This window comes from Rattus rattus, chromosome 2, assembly GCF_011064425.1.
Source record: "Rattus rattus isolate New Zealand chromosome 2, Rrattus_CSIRO_v1, whole genome shotgun sequence".
Lineage (NCBI taxonomy): Eukaryota > Metazoa > Chordata > Mammalia > Rodentia > Muridae > Rattus > Rattus rattus.
The window spans coordinates 75,803,763-75,822,115 of NC_046155.1; the positions used below are offsets into that span (position 1 = coordinate 75,803,763).

The 18,353-nt window shown below is 42.4% G+C and overlaps 1 protein-coding gene across 2 annotated transcripts in view; it reads left to right on the forward strand.

The window, feature by feature from the left end:
• Nucleotides 1–18,353, forward strand: part of Xpo6 (exportin 6) — a 90,807-nt gene that overhangs the window by 60,529 nt on the left and 11,925 nt on the right. The window contains exons 10-15 of one of the 2 annotated variants that reach the window (XM_032892682.1): nucleotides 1,037–1,145; nucleotides 2,131–2,223; nucleotides 3,528–3,597; nucleotides 7,715–7,874; nucleotides 11,892–11,984; nucleotides 16,596–16,740. In XM_032892682.1, coding sequence (XP_032748573.1) covers nucleotides 1,037–1,145; nucleotides 2,131–2,223; nucleotides 3,528–3,597; nucleotides 7,715–7,874; nucleotides 11,892–11,984; nucleotides 16,596–16,740 — 670 coding nt within the window. The remainder of the gene's footprint in view (nucleotides 1–1,036; nucleotides 1,146–2,130; nucleotides 2,224–3,527; nucleotides 3,598–7,714; nucleotides 7,875–11,891; nucleotides 11,985–16,595; nucleotides 16,741–18,353) is intronic. The other variant, XM_032892684.1, reaches the window with a different exon arrangement.

Here is an 18,353-nt window from a genome sequence, read left to right on the forward strand (position 1 = left end):
ATTCTCTAATAACATGGTATCTTCTGTGCTAGGTTCTTACTATGGAAAGTAGCCAGATGTAGGGCTTGAGACATTTCTTTGACAATTACTTTTAGATACAAACCAGAGGGTTAGGATTTCTCTAAGGCCTTTTAAATTTTTCTTTAATTTCTAAATGGTTTTAAAATTAATTGAAGATTGAGTTTTGGGTTTAAATGAAAGCCACTGGTAGTTTATGTGTAAAGAGAACATGAGATTTGAGTTAGGGAGTCTTGGTTTCAAAAAAAGCTAGCTTTGTTAATCTTGAGCAATTTAATTGTAGTTTTATCTTCAGAAAATATGGGCGATATCCTTTTCCTCTCACCAATATTAAAAGTGTTAATGTGGATATGGTGCACGTGCCTTTAGTCCTAGCTCTTGAGGTAGAGGCAGGTGGGTCTCTGAGTTCAAGGTTGGCTCGGTCTACAAGGTTACACAGGAAAACCCTGTCTTGAGGCTCCCCACCTCCAACGTGCCAAAACAAAAAGGTGATATTCACACATAGTACCTGTATTCCCTAGGGAAATGATAATTAAAAAAAACAAACAAACCAACAAACACTTAAAAATATGTAGTAAAATAAAAGGGGCTTTAAACTGCTGCACTAGAAAATATGTATTTGACACAAAAGAAGGTAGTAATTGAGGAATGTATGACATAGACATGGCAGAAATAAACCTTGCTTTTTTGATAATTATATATAATAGATTAAATTCTGTGTTAAGAAGCAGAGATGGACAGAATGGGTTTGAAATCCATAATTGAATTACCAATTAACAATAAGCATAAGAGCTAGTCACAATATAAACTGTAAAAGAGAGTCTGCAAAAAAAAAAAAAAAAAGTGTGACTAGTAAAGTAACTGCTTCTCTCTCCCACACCCATGCCAACTCGAATAAAAGCACTAGCATTTTAGGTGTGTCCAAGGTGAGTACTACTCCTATAGTCCAGAGTCCTGGTCAAAATCTGGAGCTGAAAGCTTTCTTTCACTTGATATTGAACCTCTTCCTTCTCCCTAGGTACGAAGATGCCCTGGTCCTTTTGCTTACAGAGGTGTTGAATCGAATCCAGTTCAGATACAACCAGGCCCAACTAGAGGAGCTGGATGATGAGACTCTGGATGACGATGTAAGAGCATTTCTCTCTTGCTGCTCTAGCTCATCTCACTGCTTCTGAAACATGCTGTACAGGCATTTTACCTGTATGGACTAGAAATAAAATTTGAGAGATCAGATGTGCATGAGAAATGCTTTAATGAGAATGTTGTAATCCAGTCCTCTGTTCTCTGGCTACCTAGTTAGATACTGACAGGAATAGTTGAAGAGGTGTTCAGATGAGAAGCCTGGGATGATAGTCTATGCTAGCCATATGCTGTGAGCTGGGTTTTTGGTTTTTGATTTTTGCTTTGTGTGGGTTTGTTGTTGCTGTTGTTCTTGTTCTTGTTTTTTGTTTGTCTGTTTTGATTTTTGTATTTTTAAGACAGTTTTCCCTGTTTTGGACTGACTGTCTTGGAACTCACTCTGTAGATTGGACTGGCCTCAAACTCTGAGATCTGCATGCCTCTGCCTTCCAAGTGCTGGGGGATTAAAGGCGTGCACCACCACTGCCTGGTGTAAACTATTATTTTTAAACTGAACCTTGAGTATATTGCTGTTGGTCTGTTCAATTAATGAGAAAATATTTTTATGGGTACAATTCTAGTGGCCCTTCCCTTGTAACTACCAACCACTTAAAAATGTCAGTGACTGGTGCCATGACCTTGAACTTGAGAGTAGATTCTTAGAGTAAGAACAGAGATACTCAGAACCAGATGGCTTGGATTTGAATCTCTGCAGCTTTGGGTACAGAGGAGATGTTGTTTTCCATTTTTATGAGCCTCAGTTTCCTTGTGTCCACAATAAAAATGAACTAACTACCTAGTGTTGACTCTGATTTTGAGCATAATAGGAAGACTAGACATTTTTTAAGTAGAACTGGAATCCCTGGTTTCAATATTTCCTGTTTTCTCAAGATTTAACATTTGAGAATAAATTTAAGGCTAAAGGGTGGCTGATGTTGAAGAGGACAGGGTTCTGCTTGTTCGGGAAAGCTGATGCCTTTGTTTCCCCCACAGCAGCAGACAGAGTGGCAGCGGTACTTACGCCAGAGCTTGGAGGTAGTGGCCAAAGTGATGGAGCTCCTTCCCACACATGCCTTCTCAACTCTGGTAACTCACCATTTGAAGGGGATCTAGTTGGTTCCTGGCCCATAGAACATGACTTTTGTACTTACTTGTGTATTGATCTTTTCTCCCCCCCCCCCGTATGTACACATTATTTACTTACTTTGTGTTTGCATTTATTCACGTGCGTGCATGCGTGTGTGTGTGTGTGTGTGTGTGTGTGTGTGTGTGTGTGTGTGTGCATATGTGCATATGTGCGTGTGTACGCATGTGCGTTTTAAAGACAGTACCTCTTAGTGGCCTGTATAACTCACCAAGTAAGCTATGCTGACTGCAAGCCACAGAGACGCTCTTTTCTTCGGCTCCCTAGTGCTGCGAGTACGAGAACTGTGCCACCATGCACAGCTTTATATATTTAATGTGAATTCTGGAGGTCGCTCTCATGTCCCCTTGTTTGTGCGACAGGCAGTCTACCTACTGAGCCATTTCCCTCGTCCTTGTTTATTTCAGAGATTAATTGCTATAAACCAACTTTCAAATTTACTATTAACATTTTCGTAAACTATTTTAAACCAGGTTCTTGAAGTACTGTTTAGTCTTAGTATGAATTTTAGAAATGTCTTAATGTTTTTCATTAGTAGCTGGGAGGCAACCAGGCCAATAGCAGTGTTACTTGCAGAAATTGCATTGATAAAAGACTAGCCTGTGTTGTTCTCACCATGGACAGATTGCTAAATCTCTCTGCCTGTGTTTATATGCTGGATTTCATCTCCTCCTTAAAGGCAAGATGAGTTACTGAGGTCAGCTCTGCATATAACAACTACAAGCCACTAGTTGGCATCCTCTGACAGGAAGTATCAGTTTACTATGCTAGCTGTAAGTCTTGACTTACCTTAATTGTGAGTGTAGAAGCCTAAGAAAGAAAGGGAGTACTATGAAGTCCTGTCTTCTAAATGAGCAAGGGAAATATACCTAAATAACTGGGTCTTTGCCATGACCATTAATAAGACCGATGTGATTTTTTTTTGGGGGGGGGGAAGGTAAGGGACCCTCTCAGACTTGAGGGATGATCCAGCTCTTTAAGTTGCAAGTCTTGTTGAGGCCCCTCTCTAGGACTATAGTGGTCACGCCCCAGAATCATTTGCTATCACTTTTAAAGCAATCAAACTGACATGGATTTCTTTATTCTGGTACTAGCAGGTTTATCTGTAAGAATTGAGGAGGGTACTGTACTTAGTACCTGTAAAGGGATGCTGTCTCCCCATAGGCACTTAATGCTTTAGTGTTAAAAATAGTATCACAATTTGTATTTATGATTTTTGTTTTAAACTTTGTTTCTTTGTTTTCAGTTCCCAGTTCTTCAGGACAATTTAGAAGTTTATTTGGGATTACAGCAATTCGTAGTTACTTCGGGGTCAGGTAAATTGGTCTTTACTTTCAAATTTAGCTTAGCATTAAAATATTGGACTAAGACTTAATTATTGTCACCTCTGCTGTGATAATGTGGTTTGCTTTGTACAGCTTTACATCTCTTCAACTCCTAGACAGAAGTTTTAAAAATTGTTGCTACAAAGAAGCTGTGGGGGAAGCTAATCAGGGCAAAACCTAAAAGCTCTGAAGTGTTTTCTTACATACCTTAAAACAGCAAGTGTGCTGGAAAGAAAATGGCTGTGGGCTTTCACTAAGGTAATGTCTACCTCTGGCTTGTGGAATGAGGCAGCCAGAGCACCAGCTCCAGTCATTCCGGAGCTCTCCTGCTGTGAGCGGCCTGCAGGAGTCTGCCCACAGCTGGATGCAAAGACTTCTGGTGTCCCAGGTTGGAGTGGCAGTTAACGTTTGTTACTCTGCTGATAATAATTACAGCCTTTTTGTAGAATACCCATTACAACAGGTTATGTTGTTTACTCTGTTGTTCCATTTTTTCCTCTACTGTGAGATAGAAGTATTCTTGCTACTTATCTGTACTTTACAGAAGAGGACAGTGCTCTTCAGAGATGTCAGTTTACCCAGGGCCACATAGCTGGTTTTTGCTAATAGCAGGGTAGGTATAATGAGGAGCAATGGAAAGATGCCATAAACTGACATTCATTTTGCCAGGTGAAAATAGCAGCAACCTCAGTCTATGCTTCGCCCACCCACCCTGTCCCTTTTATCCCACTGCATACTGCTCTTGAGCAGTTCTGTATGGGCTGACCTCACCTGTGGCTTCTTGTCAGGCCTGAGACTGAGCTTCCTCCCTCAGAGGACAGCTTGCTCCTGGGTGAACTAGTCATTCTTGGTAGGACCTTCATGGGGTCTCTTTGTGAGGCTGCCCTTCTTGGTAGCCTGTGACAGCTTGTTTTCATGATTATTAGTCATTCATGTGCCCTAGGATGGCAATAGGACTTGGCACACCTCAGGTACAGGCTCTGGCTTTGTAGCCTGGATAAGAACAGCTTATATAAACTTTGAGAAGGCATTTGCATAATGAACCCGAGTGTTTGCACTAATAAAGGTCATTTGATACGGAAATGCTGGGTGTTTTAGGGTATTTTCTCTCCCGGAGAAACATTGCAATTAGAATTGTACTTTTAAGAATGTTATCCTTGATCTAATTTTTAAAAAAGTATATCCCATCTTTCACTATTGACAATGAGGTCAATTCCATGCTGTAATTGACTCTTTTTTGGTGGTAGTGGTTTATCACTTTGCAGGCCACAAACTTGCTGTGTAGACCAAGCTGCCCTAGAACTCACAGAGACTACTTGACTCTGCCTCCTGAGTGCCTTCACCATGCCTGGCTGTCATTGATTTTTGTCTCTGGGTAAATGTCTGGGTAAAGGGTTTTTAATCCTTTTCTGAGATCTCTGACATTCAGCTTCCTTCACTGAACAACAATCTTATGTCTCCCAGACCTCCCTGAAGCCCATCTCCTGCTAGTTTCAGAGAGAACGTCTAGGTCATTGTTGTAGTTCATACTCTAGTGTAAACCTCAAGCTAGAGAAATCATTATTTCTTGCTTTAAAATGAGTTTTCTTCTCCATGATGAAGCATCCTTCCACACCATAGTGTTGAAAGCCCACATTTCCAATGCAAAGGTTTTTGAAAAATTGAAAATGGTGAACAGTTTGTTCTTTGGTTCCCTGGTGGGTTTGCTCCCTGAAATACCCCCTGCTGTGCTGGTCGGTCTTCTTCCCTGGTGGGTTGCAGCTCCTTCCTTTCATTTGTGGTTTACCCCTTTGTAGTCTTCAGTCCTTTAGTCTCAGGTGATGGGGAGTGAGGTGCAGTTTGCCCTTCGTTTGAGTCTGACTGTTTATGGCATGTGAGTGATTATGATTGAGTTGCTGTGAAGCTCGGGGTGCTCCTCTCCCTCACCAATACACACTCAAATTAGACACACTTGTTAGCGTATCTGCTGTGACTGAACTTCTTTTCAATGCTCCCCTGCTAACAAAGCAAGGCAAACGCGTGCCTGTATCCGCTGCTATGTGCCTCTTACCCCTGGCAGGTCAACCTTTGTTCTTATCATCAGTTTGTCCTGTGTAAGGAATGAGCCCCTTTCCGTGACGACTGTTCTCCTCATCCCTGTCTTTGTATTTGGCTTTTGCTGTTCCTCGTTGAGATTCTCCTTGAGCTCTCAGTAAGTCTTTAAGTTTCGGTCACACATGAGCTTTCTTGCCCAAGGGATTGTATTATTACAGGATAGAAAAGCTTGACATTTATGTTCTTTGCTATATGAGGGTTGATTTTTGATTCATATATTCTCTCAGTGGAATACCTTAAATGCTCATATTTATACCTCTACCCCTTCACCTCTTGGACAAGGAAGCTGCTCTTTAGACTGCTTCCTGATAGCTTGGTTTATTGGGGAGAGGACATTTTAAAAAAGCCTCTGATCCTGTATGCAATGGGATATCCATCTAAAGGCTGTACCTCACAGACATCCTGTTCTGTGCTACTGGATGTGCTCCTGTGAGGGATCAGTAAAGAGATGGGCTTGCAGATGGTTGTGGAGTGACAGGGAGAAGATTGCCAATGACCAAACCTTGGTCAAATAAGAAAAGAATGCGTCACTATACATAGTAGTCCTTCCCCGAGTGCTATGTGTGCTATGTGGTGGGGGAGATAGGGTTTCCTAGAGGAATGGAACAGGGCTAGAGAATTGAACTTGGGATATGTCCTGCTTCTGTGTTTGTCTACCTTACAGATAGCTCAGGAAAGTTTCATCTGCAGTTTTGATTGCTGTGAACCTTTGATTGAACATATATTAGATTGAACTAGACAGAATTAGTTTTATTCAGTGCGAAGTAGTCAAATACATAGACTTGAATAAAATATGGTATAGGCTGTTTTTTATTCAAGGTGCAATGTATGTGGTTAGACAGACCCAGGCATGCTTGAAGGCACGTGATGGCGCTGTGAGGGTCCTCAGTAGCAGGGAATGAAGTTGTTCTTAGGCAGCCTGAATGTAGGAAAAGGTGCAAACACGGGGCAGAATGGACTAGTGGCCATGTTGGCTGTTGGGCATAGCCCCACACAAAGGGTTTTATAGTCAATAAGGAGACAACAGATGCTGGTAGAGCAAACACCAGGGGAGGAGGTTTGGTGGTAGATGATGAAAGCCTGACGTGGCTATGGGAGGCAGATTTGAAAAGGGCTAGGGGGAGTGAGTTTTCAGGAGCCCAAGGCTAGGTCTTCACTAATGCGTCCCAGTTTGTCGTTGTCACACTCTAATCCTTCTCCACACTGAGAATCCTCACTGCCTTCTGGCTTTTGAGTATTTGTGAAGAAATAAAGAGTGACAAAATTGAGGATATTTTGTCATCTTAGCATCACACTTACTAGGTTTGGATGTTTATTGAAAGATAAGAAAGTTTCAGGCCTTAGAAAATTTCTAGTTCTTTGTGATCCATAATAAATACAAAATTAAATGATGCCCTATAGGTTGGAGGGTTTTGATGTAGTTGGTCCTATATGCATTAGGTGCTAGCATCTTTCTCATTTTAAGGTTGAAGAGACAAGCTGGGAAGGGTTGATGGTGCTCACAGAGGGAAAGTAGCAGGGGCTGTCTACTGTACCTGAGTCCTGTGCTGAGTCCTGTGTCCTTTTTTCCCTGTTGTGCTGACCTAAAACCTGGAATAGAATGCATAGCACACCCCCATTCATTTTTAGCAGGGTGGCTCTTCTTTCAGCTTGGGAGAGTTCATTCTGAGACAGCCATGTGCAGGGGTAGCAGAGCTGGAGTGACTGAGCTCAGAGTCCAGCAGTAGGACTGTGCTGGCTCTCAGTTACTGGACTCACCCATTTGCATGTCCTTTTTCTTAGGTTGGTAATGCCATAACTGTACTAGTATCAAAAGGAATCATCAGTGTAGGCAGGCTGTCTGTCTGTGCCCTGGGTCCCTGGAGCAACTTAAAGTTGTAGGTGGAGGCTGTGCTGGGAAGCAACTGAAGATTTTTACTGTTGGAGCATCAGCTTACCCCATTTGACTTGTTTTGGAATGGTTGTTCATTACTAGAGCTTGTTCTCTGGGAAACTGAGAGATAGTGTGTTCTAGGACACAGGCTGAACATCACAGCGGAGAATGACTGCCGGCGTTTGCACTGCTCCCTGCGAGACTTGAGTTCCCTGCTGCAGGCTGTGGGCCGATTAGCTGAATACTTCACTGGGGATGTGTTTGCTGCAAGGTTCAGTGATGCTCTCACAGTTGTGGAGAGGTAAGTTGGCTGTGCCATGCCCCCTTCCTTCAGAGCTCAACTCTCCTTTTTATGGGAGGGCAGCATGCAGCCCCATCAAGTGTCCTTTGTCCTTTCAGTCATGTACAGGTTAATATGGAGCAGACTACCATTTGCTGTACTGAGCTTTTAAAGTCCCTCAGCTGCAAAACAGTGGGAAAAAGTTTCTTGTAGTTTTACTATGAGAATTAAATAAGGCACTTCATTTGGTGTAGGACACAGAACAAGCAGTAAACACAAGCCAAGCTGTTACTTCATTGACAACCTTGTGTGTTGCCGTAAAGATGATTTTGGACTCAGAAACTCTAGGCACAGTCAAGGTCCATCAAGAAAGCCCTACTGGGGCTGGGACAATACTTTGCAAGAGGGACCTGAGTTTGATCTTCAGACCTAACATCAAAGAGCATAAAGCAAACAAACCAGCAAAAGAACAGTTAAAAACAAATCAAAAAAATCCAGGCATAGTGATGTGCACTTGTAATCCCAGCTCTGGGGAAGGACACAGTCTGATCCGAGACACCATCTCCTACTCAGTGAGCTTCTCACTGACAAAGGAAAAAAAAAGGAAAGGAAAGCCCCCGAGGAACAACACACAAGGTTGTCCTTTTGTCCTCTACACTGACATATAACATGTCCATGAACTTATACATGTACACATTTATGCACGAGAGGGAGGGAGGGGAAGGGGGCAGATTTCACTAGACAACAGCTTTCCTCTCCATGCACGCAGCTGGTGTTAGCGCTCTAGGTTTTTCAGGGTTGTTCAGTTCCATCAAGCTCCTGGGAAAGTTGTGCAGGCTGTAGTCCCAGCTGGAGTTTGGGTTCCAGGGAGAAATGCAGCTGTTTGCTGGGAGATATCTCATTGCCTGCCCAGTCCTCCCTCTAAAGATTTTGGACCCTGAAGGACGGATAGAAGTGTTGGGAGCTGTAGACAGGTGATACTGGATTCGCAGCTGTGTAGGCACATGCACAGCTTGAAGCCTAGAGCCTGATGCTTTAATTCATGGAGTGGTCTCAACACAGGGAAGCAACCCCAAGAGCTGAGCTAACTTGCATTCCAAATTTCTTACTTTGTTTATGTGAGACAGGGTCCTGTTATGTAATCTGGCTAACCTGGAACTTACTATGTAGACCACCAGGCTGGCCTCTAATTCATAGAGATCCACGTCTCTGCTTCCACAACCCACTCATACCAATTTTTTTTAAATGTACATTTTAGCTTAAAACTGAAGATAACTGAGAGTTTTAAATCCCTTAACACCCACGTTAAGATAGCAGTAGTAGTCTGTGGTAGTCAGAAAGTTCCCAGTGGTCTGATCTTGTTTCATTTTACACTTTGAGAGGTGCGTCTTTCCGTTTTGCTTCTGAATTGATGTGGTAGTGGATACTGTGTTTGGTTCATATGTTAATGAGAAGAAACTTAAGATTTTAAGAGTTCAAATTCTAGGCTTTTTCCAAACTACAGAATTTTGAATTCCAGAGTGTAATTTTCTTCTCTGTCCTGTGCTATTTTCCACTAATTAGTGCCATTTCCACTAATGATTCAGCAAGGATAGAATACATCTTCCTGTCTGAATTAGATAACCAGTATTTGAATGTGGCCCAGGAAGCAATTTAGATCTGTATGTCAGTCTGCTACCAAACGCTGGTGAGATGACGTCAGAGAGCCTGAGCCATCGTAAGGCTGTGTGTACCTGTCTACACAGCTTAGGGGTGCAACCTCAGCACTTAGACGCACCTGCTAGTTTGTCTGCATTAAGACTAGTGTGTGCAGTTGGTCGGTGGTGATCAGTGCCTTTAATCCCAGCACTTGGGAGGCAGAGGCAGGTGGATCTCTGAGTTTGAGGCCAGCCTGGTCTACAGAGTGAGTTCTAGGACAGTCAGGGTTACATAGAGAGACTCTTGTCTTGAAACCCCACCCCCACCCTCCCACTCCCCACCCAAAAGACTAGTATATAAGAGAAGGCTTTCCTATAGTCTCACGATCTGACTAGCCAGTATGATTACCAGTGTTTTCTTCTAGGTCACATAAAACCTGATATTACAGTTGCTGAACATATAGTAAATTATATGCTTAATGTACAAACAATTTAAGGAGCTAAATACCAGAAGACTAGGAAAGATAGCTTAGCATACTGTAGGTGGCAAAGAGAGGAGGATGGCTGAGACTTGCTGCCCATCAGCCTAGATAGGTGTATCAAGAGAGTAAGGTGAGCAAAGCTAGAACAGAATAATTAAAAACCATCTATGGCCTCTGTGCTGGTATGGCACACATACACAACTGTGGTTTTTTTTTTTTTTTTTTTTTTTTTTTTTTCGGAGTTGGGGACCAACCAGGGCCTTGCGCTTTCTAGGTAAGCGCTCTACCACTGAGCTAAATCCCCAGCCCCCACAACTGTGGTTTTAACACTTGCTGTGCATAGTGCTATGTCGCTCACTGATAGTTGCTGTCGTTCCCGTTGCAGCAGAACTTCGTCTTAAGACTTTCAGTTAATGACTTGGCTCTTTACTCTTGCTTTCTTGACTCTGTGGAAGTGCCCTTCACACTGTTCTCCAACCCTCAGCCCATATATGGTTTCCTTGTGGAATAAAGTTGTGCATTCCATACATCTGAGAGGAACATTTTCTAGAGCACAGGTTTCCTTTTTTCAGTACTAAGCTCTTTCAAGATGGTGATTTCCAGACCCCCAACATCCCTTGGCCTGGGATCAAGCAGCTGCCCCTGTAGTGACCTCCTCAGTTGAGAGGTATGCTTGCAGGGTTGTGTGGAGTTGGCCAGAATTTCTGCAGTGCTACTCTGCTCACTCAGCTCAGGAAGGACAGAGCACAGAGGGCCTTCCTGTGTCCTAAAGGAGCTCTCTGCTGTGCTTGGTGCTCGGCATACACAGTGGTCCTTGAATAACCTGCACACTTGACTGTTAAACTGTCAACATCTCAGTTTATTCTAGAAAGATCTGTTCCCTCCATCTGTTTGTTACAGTGTGCTATCATCAATTTATCATCAATAATTTCTAATCTTCAGAGAAGTTGACAGAATAATATGAGAAGAAGGGAGACAGGATGGATGGATATGAACCAACCACTTAGATTCTAGATTCTACAGCAGACATTTTACCCCTTATTATATATTGATCTATTGTAAACGTTGAAATGAGTTTGTTTCTCATGCAGATCTTTAGATAAATTGTCAAAAGAGCAGGCTTGCTTTCTCAAAATATTTTTTCTTTATAAAATAGTATATATATCTGGGCAGAGATCATATGTATAATCTTAGCACTTGAGAGGCTGAGGTAAGAGGATCAGAGGACCAGTCTGAGCTACGTAGTAATACACTGCAAAAAAAGAAAAGTGTATACATACATGCACATGGCATTAGATATTCATAGTATCCAATCTAGGGATGTAGAAAAGTAGAGAGGAAGCCGCAGTCTACCTACCTCCTCTACCCCACCTCTAGAGTAAGCTGTGCCAGCGTGTTCTTCTGGTGAAAAAGTTTTCAGCCTTTACTCTGTTATGGTGCACATGTGAGTGTGCCACAGTGTGTGTGTGCGTCAGTGTGTGTGTGTGTGTGTGTGTGTGTGTGTGTGAGAGAGAGAGAGAGAGAGAGAGTGTGTGTGTGTGTGTGTGTGTGTGTGTGTGTGTGTGTGTGTGTGTATAGGTCAAAGGACAACTTGTGGAAGTAGGTTCTATCCTACTATGTGGGTTCCAGGTGAATGGGCTTGGTGGCAGGTGCCTTTACTCACTGAGCCATCCCACCAGATGTTGTTTTTAGGCTTTTTGATAATATAAATGCTGTGGTGCTTTAGAAAATGGTTTTATATATAGCCTTACTTTACAGCTCTATCTATTTTCTTGGAAAGAATTGAGATCAGATTTTTTTTTTTCTGTCTCAAAGTTAGCAGTCGGGTTTTGACAGCTTGTCCATGCTGGGTTTTTTTTTTTTTTTTGGGGGGGCTCTCTCATGTTTATGTCCTTTCTCACCTACTCCTTTGTCAACAGGTTGGTCAAAGTTACTCTTTATGGATCTCAGATAAAACTGTACAACATTGAAACAGCCGTGCCATCAGTGTTGAAACCTGACCTCATTGATGTGTAAGTAAAGTGTTGTGACTGCACCTTCTCAAGGGGGACATTGATCCTATCTCCAGATGAACTGCAGTCACCCAACAGTAGTGGCTGCCACACATAGAGGGGGAAATTCTTCATTTGACCCTAGAAAGACAGATTGTTGAGTATTGCGGGATTAGTATAATTGCTTGAACTAAAGAGAGCAGGGGTGAGGCTCTACAGGGCAGGCACTGCAGGAAACAGTAGGGAAGAGCTATGAAGTTAAGAATTGGTGAGCACTGAAAGGTACTTGGGAACGGCGTAGAAACACCTGAACCCTGTGTCTCTCACCCTGCACGTTGCTCACATCCACTGATAGAGTTGGTAGATAGTAGAAAAACCCATTTCACACTCCGATGCATCCAACAAGGGGTAGGGGATATATGCGCTATAAACTGAGCATCCTCTAATTAACTCCAGTCTCATACTACTTGGTGGCCTCATGTTGAGGATTTAGTCCCCACGATAGCACTTCTGCATCTGCGTTTCACTGCCAGCTGCTGCTCCAGCTGTGCTTTTTATGCTGCTGGCTGGAAGTTGGGATGCCCATGTCTTCCCTCTACAGATTGTGTTCATTTGCTGTAGTGAGTCTCAGAACTTGGCAAGACACATCTAGGTTTATTAGAAGAGATGAGTAGAGCAAGATTCATGAGGAGTTCTCTAGGGCCTCCCTGTCTTTGCTGGGCAGACTCCCTCCAAGAGCCTGCAAGTGTTCTGTGATTGAGAGCTCACATAGTCCCCTTCGGGTTAGTATGGAAGCATGACTGATGGGCTAAGTCATCCGGGAATCCTTTAGTCCTTTTACCCTCTCCAGAGGCTAAATGTTGCTAAAATCCTAACCCACCAAGCACATTGCTGGTTCCCTGGCAGTTTGGCCTTATCCCCTAGCAATCTAGGGACTTTCTAGAAATTGCCTTGCTTAACATATGCTCAGGTGTGTTGGGAAGGGTTGTTAAAAGTAACAAAAAAAAAAAAAGTCTTTGACCATTCTGAAGCTATTTCAGTAACTGAGGGCAAAGATCAAATGTTTTCAAGATGTCTTTATTTGAGGGAAGGTTGAAAGAACCATGGGAACTGTATACCAGCAATTTGTCCAAACCAGAATTCAACATTTTCCTTCAGATTTTAAGTTTGATAGGATGGCCCAGAGCCCAGATGTTTGTGTATTGAATTAGAATCTCAGGTTACTTTGACACTTGACTCAAGATACTCATATAGAGTATGTATACTGGGGAAGTGCATGGAAGAGTGACCTGGAAGGGTTAGCATCAGGAGACTGGAAATGAAACCTTATCCCTGTTAGACTGCCCAGAAGGCTGCTCAGGTCTACAGCAGGGACTGATAAACCATGACCACACACACACAAACACACACACACACACACACACACACACACACACACACACACACCCATCTTAAAAGTACAGAGAAGAGGACCAAGCTGCAACAGTTAAGACCTTTTTCCCTATCTGGCTGAGGCAATAGTTAATGGAGTAGAAGAGGTGTTCCAGTGAGTAAGCAGAAACAACAGACTCTCCATAGAGACTGAAAAGAAAAAGGTGTACAGTGGGCTGGGACAGTAGAAACATGATGCTTAGCACCAGCTACTTCAGGGTACCCTTTGTGTAAAGAGTAAGTCAGAGGAAACTCATGCCTTTTGAAACTCCCCTCTGGGAAACTTGACTGTCAACTCAGGTTTTGCATTTGACAGACAGGTGAGCCAGCTGTGCTTCAGTTTGGAGGTGCAGAGCCTTTAGCTGAATCTGCTGGGGCTGAGGGCAGAAGTTGAGCAGAGAATAGTGAGCCTGTGCACTTTGAGCTTGCTTCATGGGAACACAGCCGTGGGCCTTCGTTTGCATAGCAGCTGTGGCCAACTGACTAGCACTAGCTGAGAGTGTGTGGTCTCAAGGCCTAAATGTTAAAAACTTCAGTTCTAATAATAAAAAAAGTGTGGCTGGACAGTGGTGTTGTACACCTTTAATACCAGCACTCATAAGGCAGAAGCAGGAGAATCTCTGTGAGTTCAAGGCCAGCCTAATCTACAGAGTGAGTTCCAGGACAGTCAGGGATTCTTAGAAAAACCCTATCTTGAAAAAAAAAAAAAACCACAACCAACCAAAAACAGAAAAAAAAAATGCAAAATGAAAAAAAAAAAGGAAATAGAAGGAAAGAAAAAAAAATGCTATTCTTTTCAGCTGCAAATTAAACAGAGGAAAGAGACTTATTTATTATAGTTTTATATTTAAAAATGTTACTTTCTTCTTTGAGAACTAGAGAAATCGGTTTGGCAGCTCCTAAGCAAGTTGCCAGTTGGCTGTTGGCCAGGACAGCCTGCACAGGCAGGGTTACAGGAGACTGGAGGTCCCGCCTGCCGCCTCCTCCTCGTAGAGCTCTCTGGTGTATGCACTATGTAGATTGAAATGCTTAGATTCTAGTCACTGGCCTTACTGGCCTTAGTTTTGATTCTTAGACCATAAGTAAAAGGTAGAAAATGGTCTTTGGATTCCAAATATGAAAAAGAAACCAGCTGCCTGTTAAGAATTTCTATATTTTCCTGCTTTGTGCTACTTCGTTTCTTTCTTAACAAAAAGCTACAGATTTTTGAAAATCTGTAGAACGTAGTTTAAGAAGGGAAAACAAACAAAACTGTAGAATAGAATACAGTACCTTCATTAGCCTGGAGTTATGAATTGATTTGCCATGTTTGCCTTTGGTTCTGGGAATTTCTGTATGTTTGCATTCTTAGGTCCTTTTTGTTTTTCTTGAGCAAGTTGACACATTACAGATAGAGTGTTGCTTCACTCATAAACCTTTCAGGTATCTCTTGGGAGGAGCAGGGCTGCTTTATAGAACTACATTACCATTGTAACCCCTTAAATGCTGCAAGCTGGGCTGGAGAGATGGCTCAGCTGCTAAAGGCTAGACTCACAACCGAAAATATAAAAAGCTGCAAGCTACTGTATAATTCACACACACATAGCTGAGGGTTTGATCATAATCCAACATTAAGTCTGTCTCCTATAATCTAGAGTAGTCCCTAGTTATATATGATTTGCGAGAAAGTAGAGGTGTGTGTCAGAAAGAAAGAAAGAGGCAGACAGATACCATGGAACTCCAGGCCTTAAGCTTACTGTTTAAAGAATGTCCTACAGTCCAGACTTACTTAGTTTTAGCCTTAGGCTAAGCATTTGCAGAAAGATGGCTGCGTCCTGTGATGCCTTTTGTCTTACGTCATGTCAGTGGGCACTTGGCTAGTTGTTGATGCTGTTTCGAAGTGATCTCTGTCTCCATCCTAGCTCTGTCATGAGCAGGCTCCAGAAACTGTGGCGCATGAGCTGCCCCTCGTACCGAGCCAGGCCTTGCTCTTTATCATGGTGATATCTCCACTAAAGGAACAGAACTCCTGTGGGGAATGCACTAAGTTTTGGGGCAGGATACTCCTGGAGAATGTTGTAGAGACACTAAATAAGGAAGTGGTTCCTGAATGTGTCTAGAATATGCAAGAACACATAGGAGCTGGCTTGAATTTCCTGGTTATACTTGGTCAGAAATTTAAAAAAAAAAAATGACAGTGATTATACTGTTTTGAGTAAAAATAGTCCATATGGTCATCCTTTTTTTTTGGGGGGGGGGGAAGAATCATTAGTCTGCATTGACAGTGTAATGGTGACTGAAAAAGGGGGTCTTCATGGTGCCCATATAATGGGGAACTCTATATTTAGATCTTATCAGAACAGCTCAGGTTGCTTAGTAGAAAAGAAGACTGTTAGCTAGTGTTTTGGACTGAACTTCTGCCTTGCCTCTGTAAGATCTGTGTTTTAAATCATCTTTGATGAGTTGTGAGCTTTCGGAATTTTATATGTTCTGGGTCTTTTTCTGCTTTTTTCTCTAACTGACCTGGAATAGGCAATGTAGACCACGCTGGCCTTAAATGCAGATATCTGCTTGCTTCTGCCTCTAAGAACTAAGATTAAAGATGTACCTGGCATGTTTTGGGGGTTTCGTTTGTTTGTTTGGCTATTTTCGGTGTTTTTTTAAACAGGCGAACTAAACAAGTAGTTCGGGCTGATTTGGAACCTGGAGTGTTCTTACCTCAGCCTCTGGAGTGCAGGGATCACAAGTATGTACCACCATGCTTGGTTTCATTGCAGAATTTAAGTGTGTATTTTATACATGTGTGACCCAGTGCTGCCTTTGCAGAAGCCAGCCACCTGGGTGCCCCAGGTAGACAGATACTTAGAGGGAAAGTTGAGCTTTGGAATCTTCTGTCAAAGCTGTGTAATACCATTACTTATCTAGACCAGAGTAAACTTTTACAGTTTTATATTTAGCACATTTTCCCTTATATTTGTCATCTTAGATAAATTATGTGTCATAGAAAGATTAAGATCTGGTAGATATTTAGGAACTGCCATGTGTGTTCTCAGCAATGGTGGTCATATGGAGACAGTGTGAGCAGTTGATTGGTTCTGTGCTGACCCCAGGTCTTGAAATGCTCTGCACAGTGGATGGAGTTCTTTTCTTCCCTGTGGAGACAAGCTCATGCCACCAGGCTCACCTGGCCCTCTCAGATCACTGCTTCTTTCCTCCTTGCAGGCACGCTCAGTCACTTGCAGCTCTCCAGGCCTACTCCCACTGGTTGGCACAGTATTGCAGCGAAGCCCATCGACAGAACACACAGCAGTTTGTGACACTCATCTCTACCACAATGGATGCCATCACACCTCTCATCAACACCAAGGTCTTAAGACAGAAAATGTTGCACCTGTTACTCAACTCTCTCCATAGTCATGTTCACCATAAGACCAAAATGCTGTCCTAACTGGGTGGTAACAGCTGTATTGCTTCAAGTTCCCTTAAGATGTTTTTTTTTTTTTTTTTTTTTTAAATCACCTTTATTTACTTGTGTGTGCCCATGTGTGCACAAATGCCACAGCATGCCTGTGGAAGTCAGGGAATAACTGGTAGGAGTTGGTTCTCTTTTTCACCATACTGGTCCCTGGGATCAAACTTAGGTAATAAAGTTTATGTTGGTAAGGACTTTTCCCCTCCGAACCTTCTTGCCAGCCCTCATGTGTCTTTTTCAGGTGTAGTCTGTGTGTGCTCATATTGCTCAGACAGTACCTACACACTTTTATTGATTAAAAAGTTTTGCTACCCCTGGGTTTGGTCCCCAGCTCCAAAAAAAAGAACCAAAAAAAAAAAAAAAAAAGTTTTGCTACTGTTTGATCTCATTCCTTGAAACAGTATTGCTCACAGTCAAGACTGGTGGCAATCCTTTTAGATGTGTTTCTGTGATTTTACAGACAGTTGTAGATAGTTGGAGGTACTGCTGTTATTCCCCATGTGCTTTGATTTCTTTTAAATATACAGAGCAACTTGAGTTTTTGTAGTACCCATTGTTTTCCTATGAGGATGTGTTTTGACTTTCTCATTGATGAAAAGATGCTCTCTTTTAATCTACTCTTTGACATATGCTAGAGGGCCTGGAGTGGTTTTCAGAAGTGAAGTTGCTAAGTAAATGTTATAGTTGTATAAAATGGACAGAACCTAGAAAGTCCTCAGCCCAGGAAGACTGCTGGCTGAGTGGCACATGCATTCGAGGGCTCTTGCTATCCTCGCATACACAGGCAGTCAGTTCTAATGAGAGCTGGGTTGACTTTCATAAACCTGTTGTATTTATGACGGTGATTTCTAAAAGTTCTGATGCCCCTGAGGAGTATGTTGCATAATTCACCTAGCTCTTGCTCCACTTTTGGGTAAATTCCATTGGGGGAAAAGTGGACTGGGAATTTAGCTCCGTTAGTAGAGTGCTTTCCTCACAGGTACGAAGCCTTGCGTAGAAACTGGTTTGGTGGTACACACCTGAAATCCTAGCATTCAGGAATAAAGGTGGAATCAGGTCATCTTGGCTACATATTAAGTCCAAGGCGTCTGGACTGTACGGAGACCTTGTGTTTAAATTAGTACATTTTTCGAAATATATACATTCAGAGATTATGGCTTTATTTTGTTATATAATTTCCTTAGAATAAGTAGAGATTATGGTGTTTAAAGGTGAGAAATATTTTGTGATTATAGGAATTACCATGATATATCCTTCTTAAATAATTCTGCAGACCTTGACCCTGTGGTGTGGTGTTTCTGCAGTCTTACCCATGTTGGTCCTTATTCTAAAAAGCCTTTTTAGATGCAGGCATGGCTGTCAGTAGAGTGTGTGTGTTTAACACAGGCAAGGCTAAGGCCAGTTTCTAACCACTTCTTCCCAAGACCGTTTCTTTTATAGTTTGGAAATTGCCAGTGATTTGAACCAGATTTTTTTAGGCATGTTGAAGTGACAGAAATAGGAGAGAC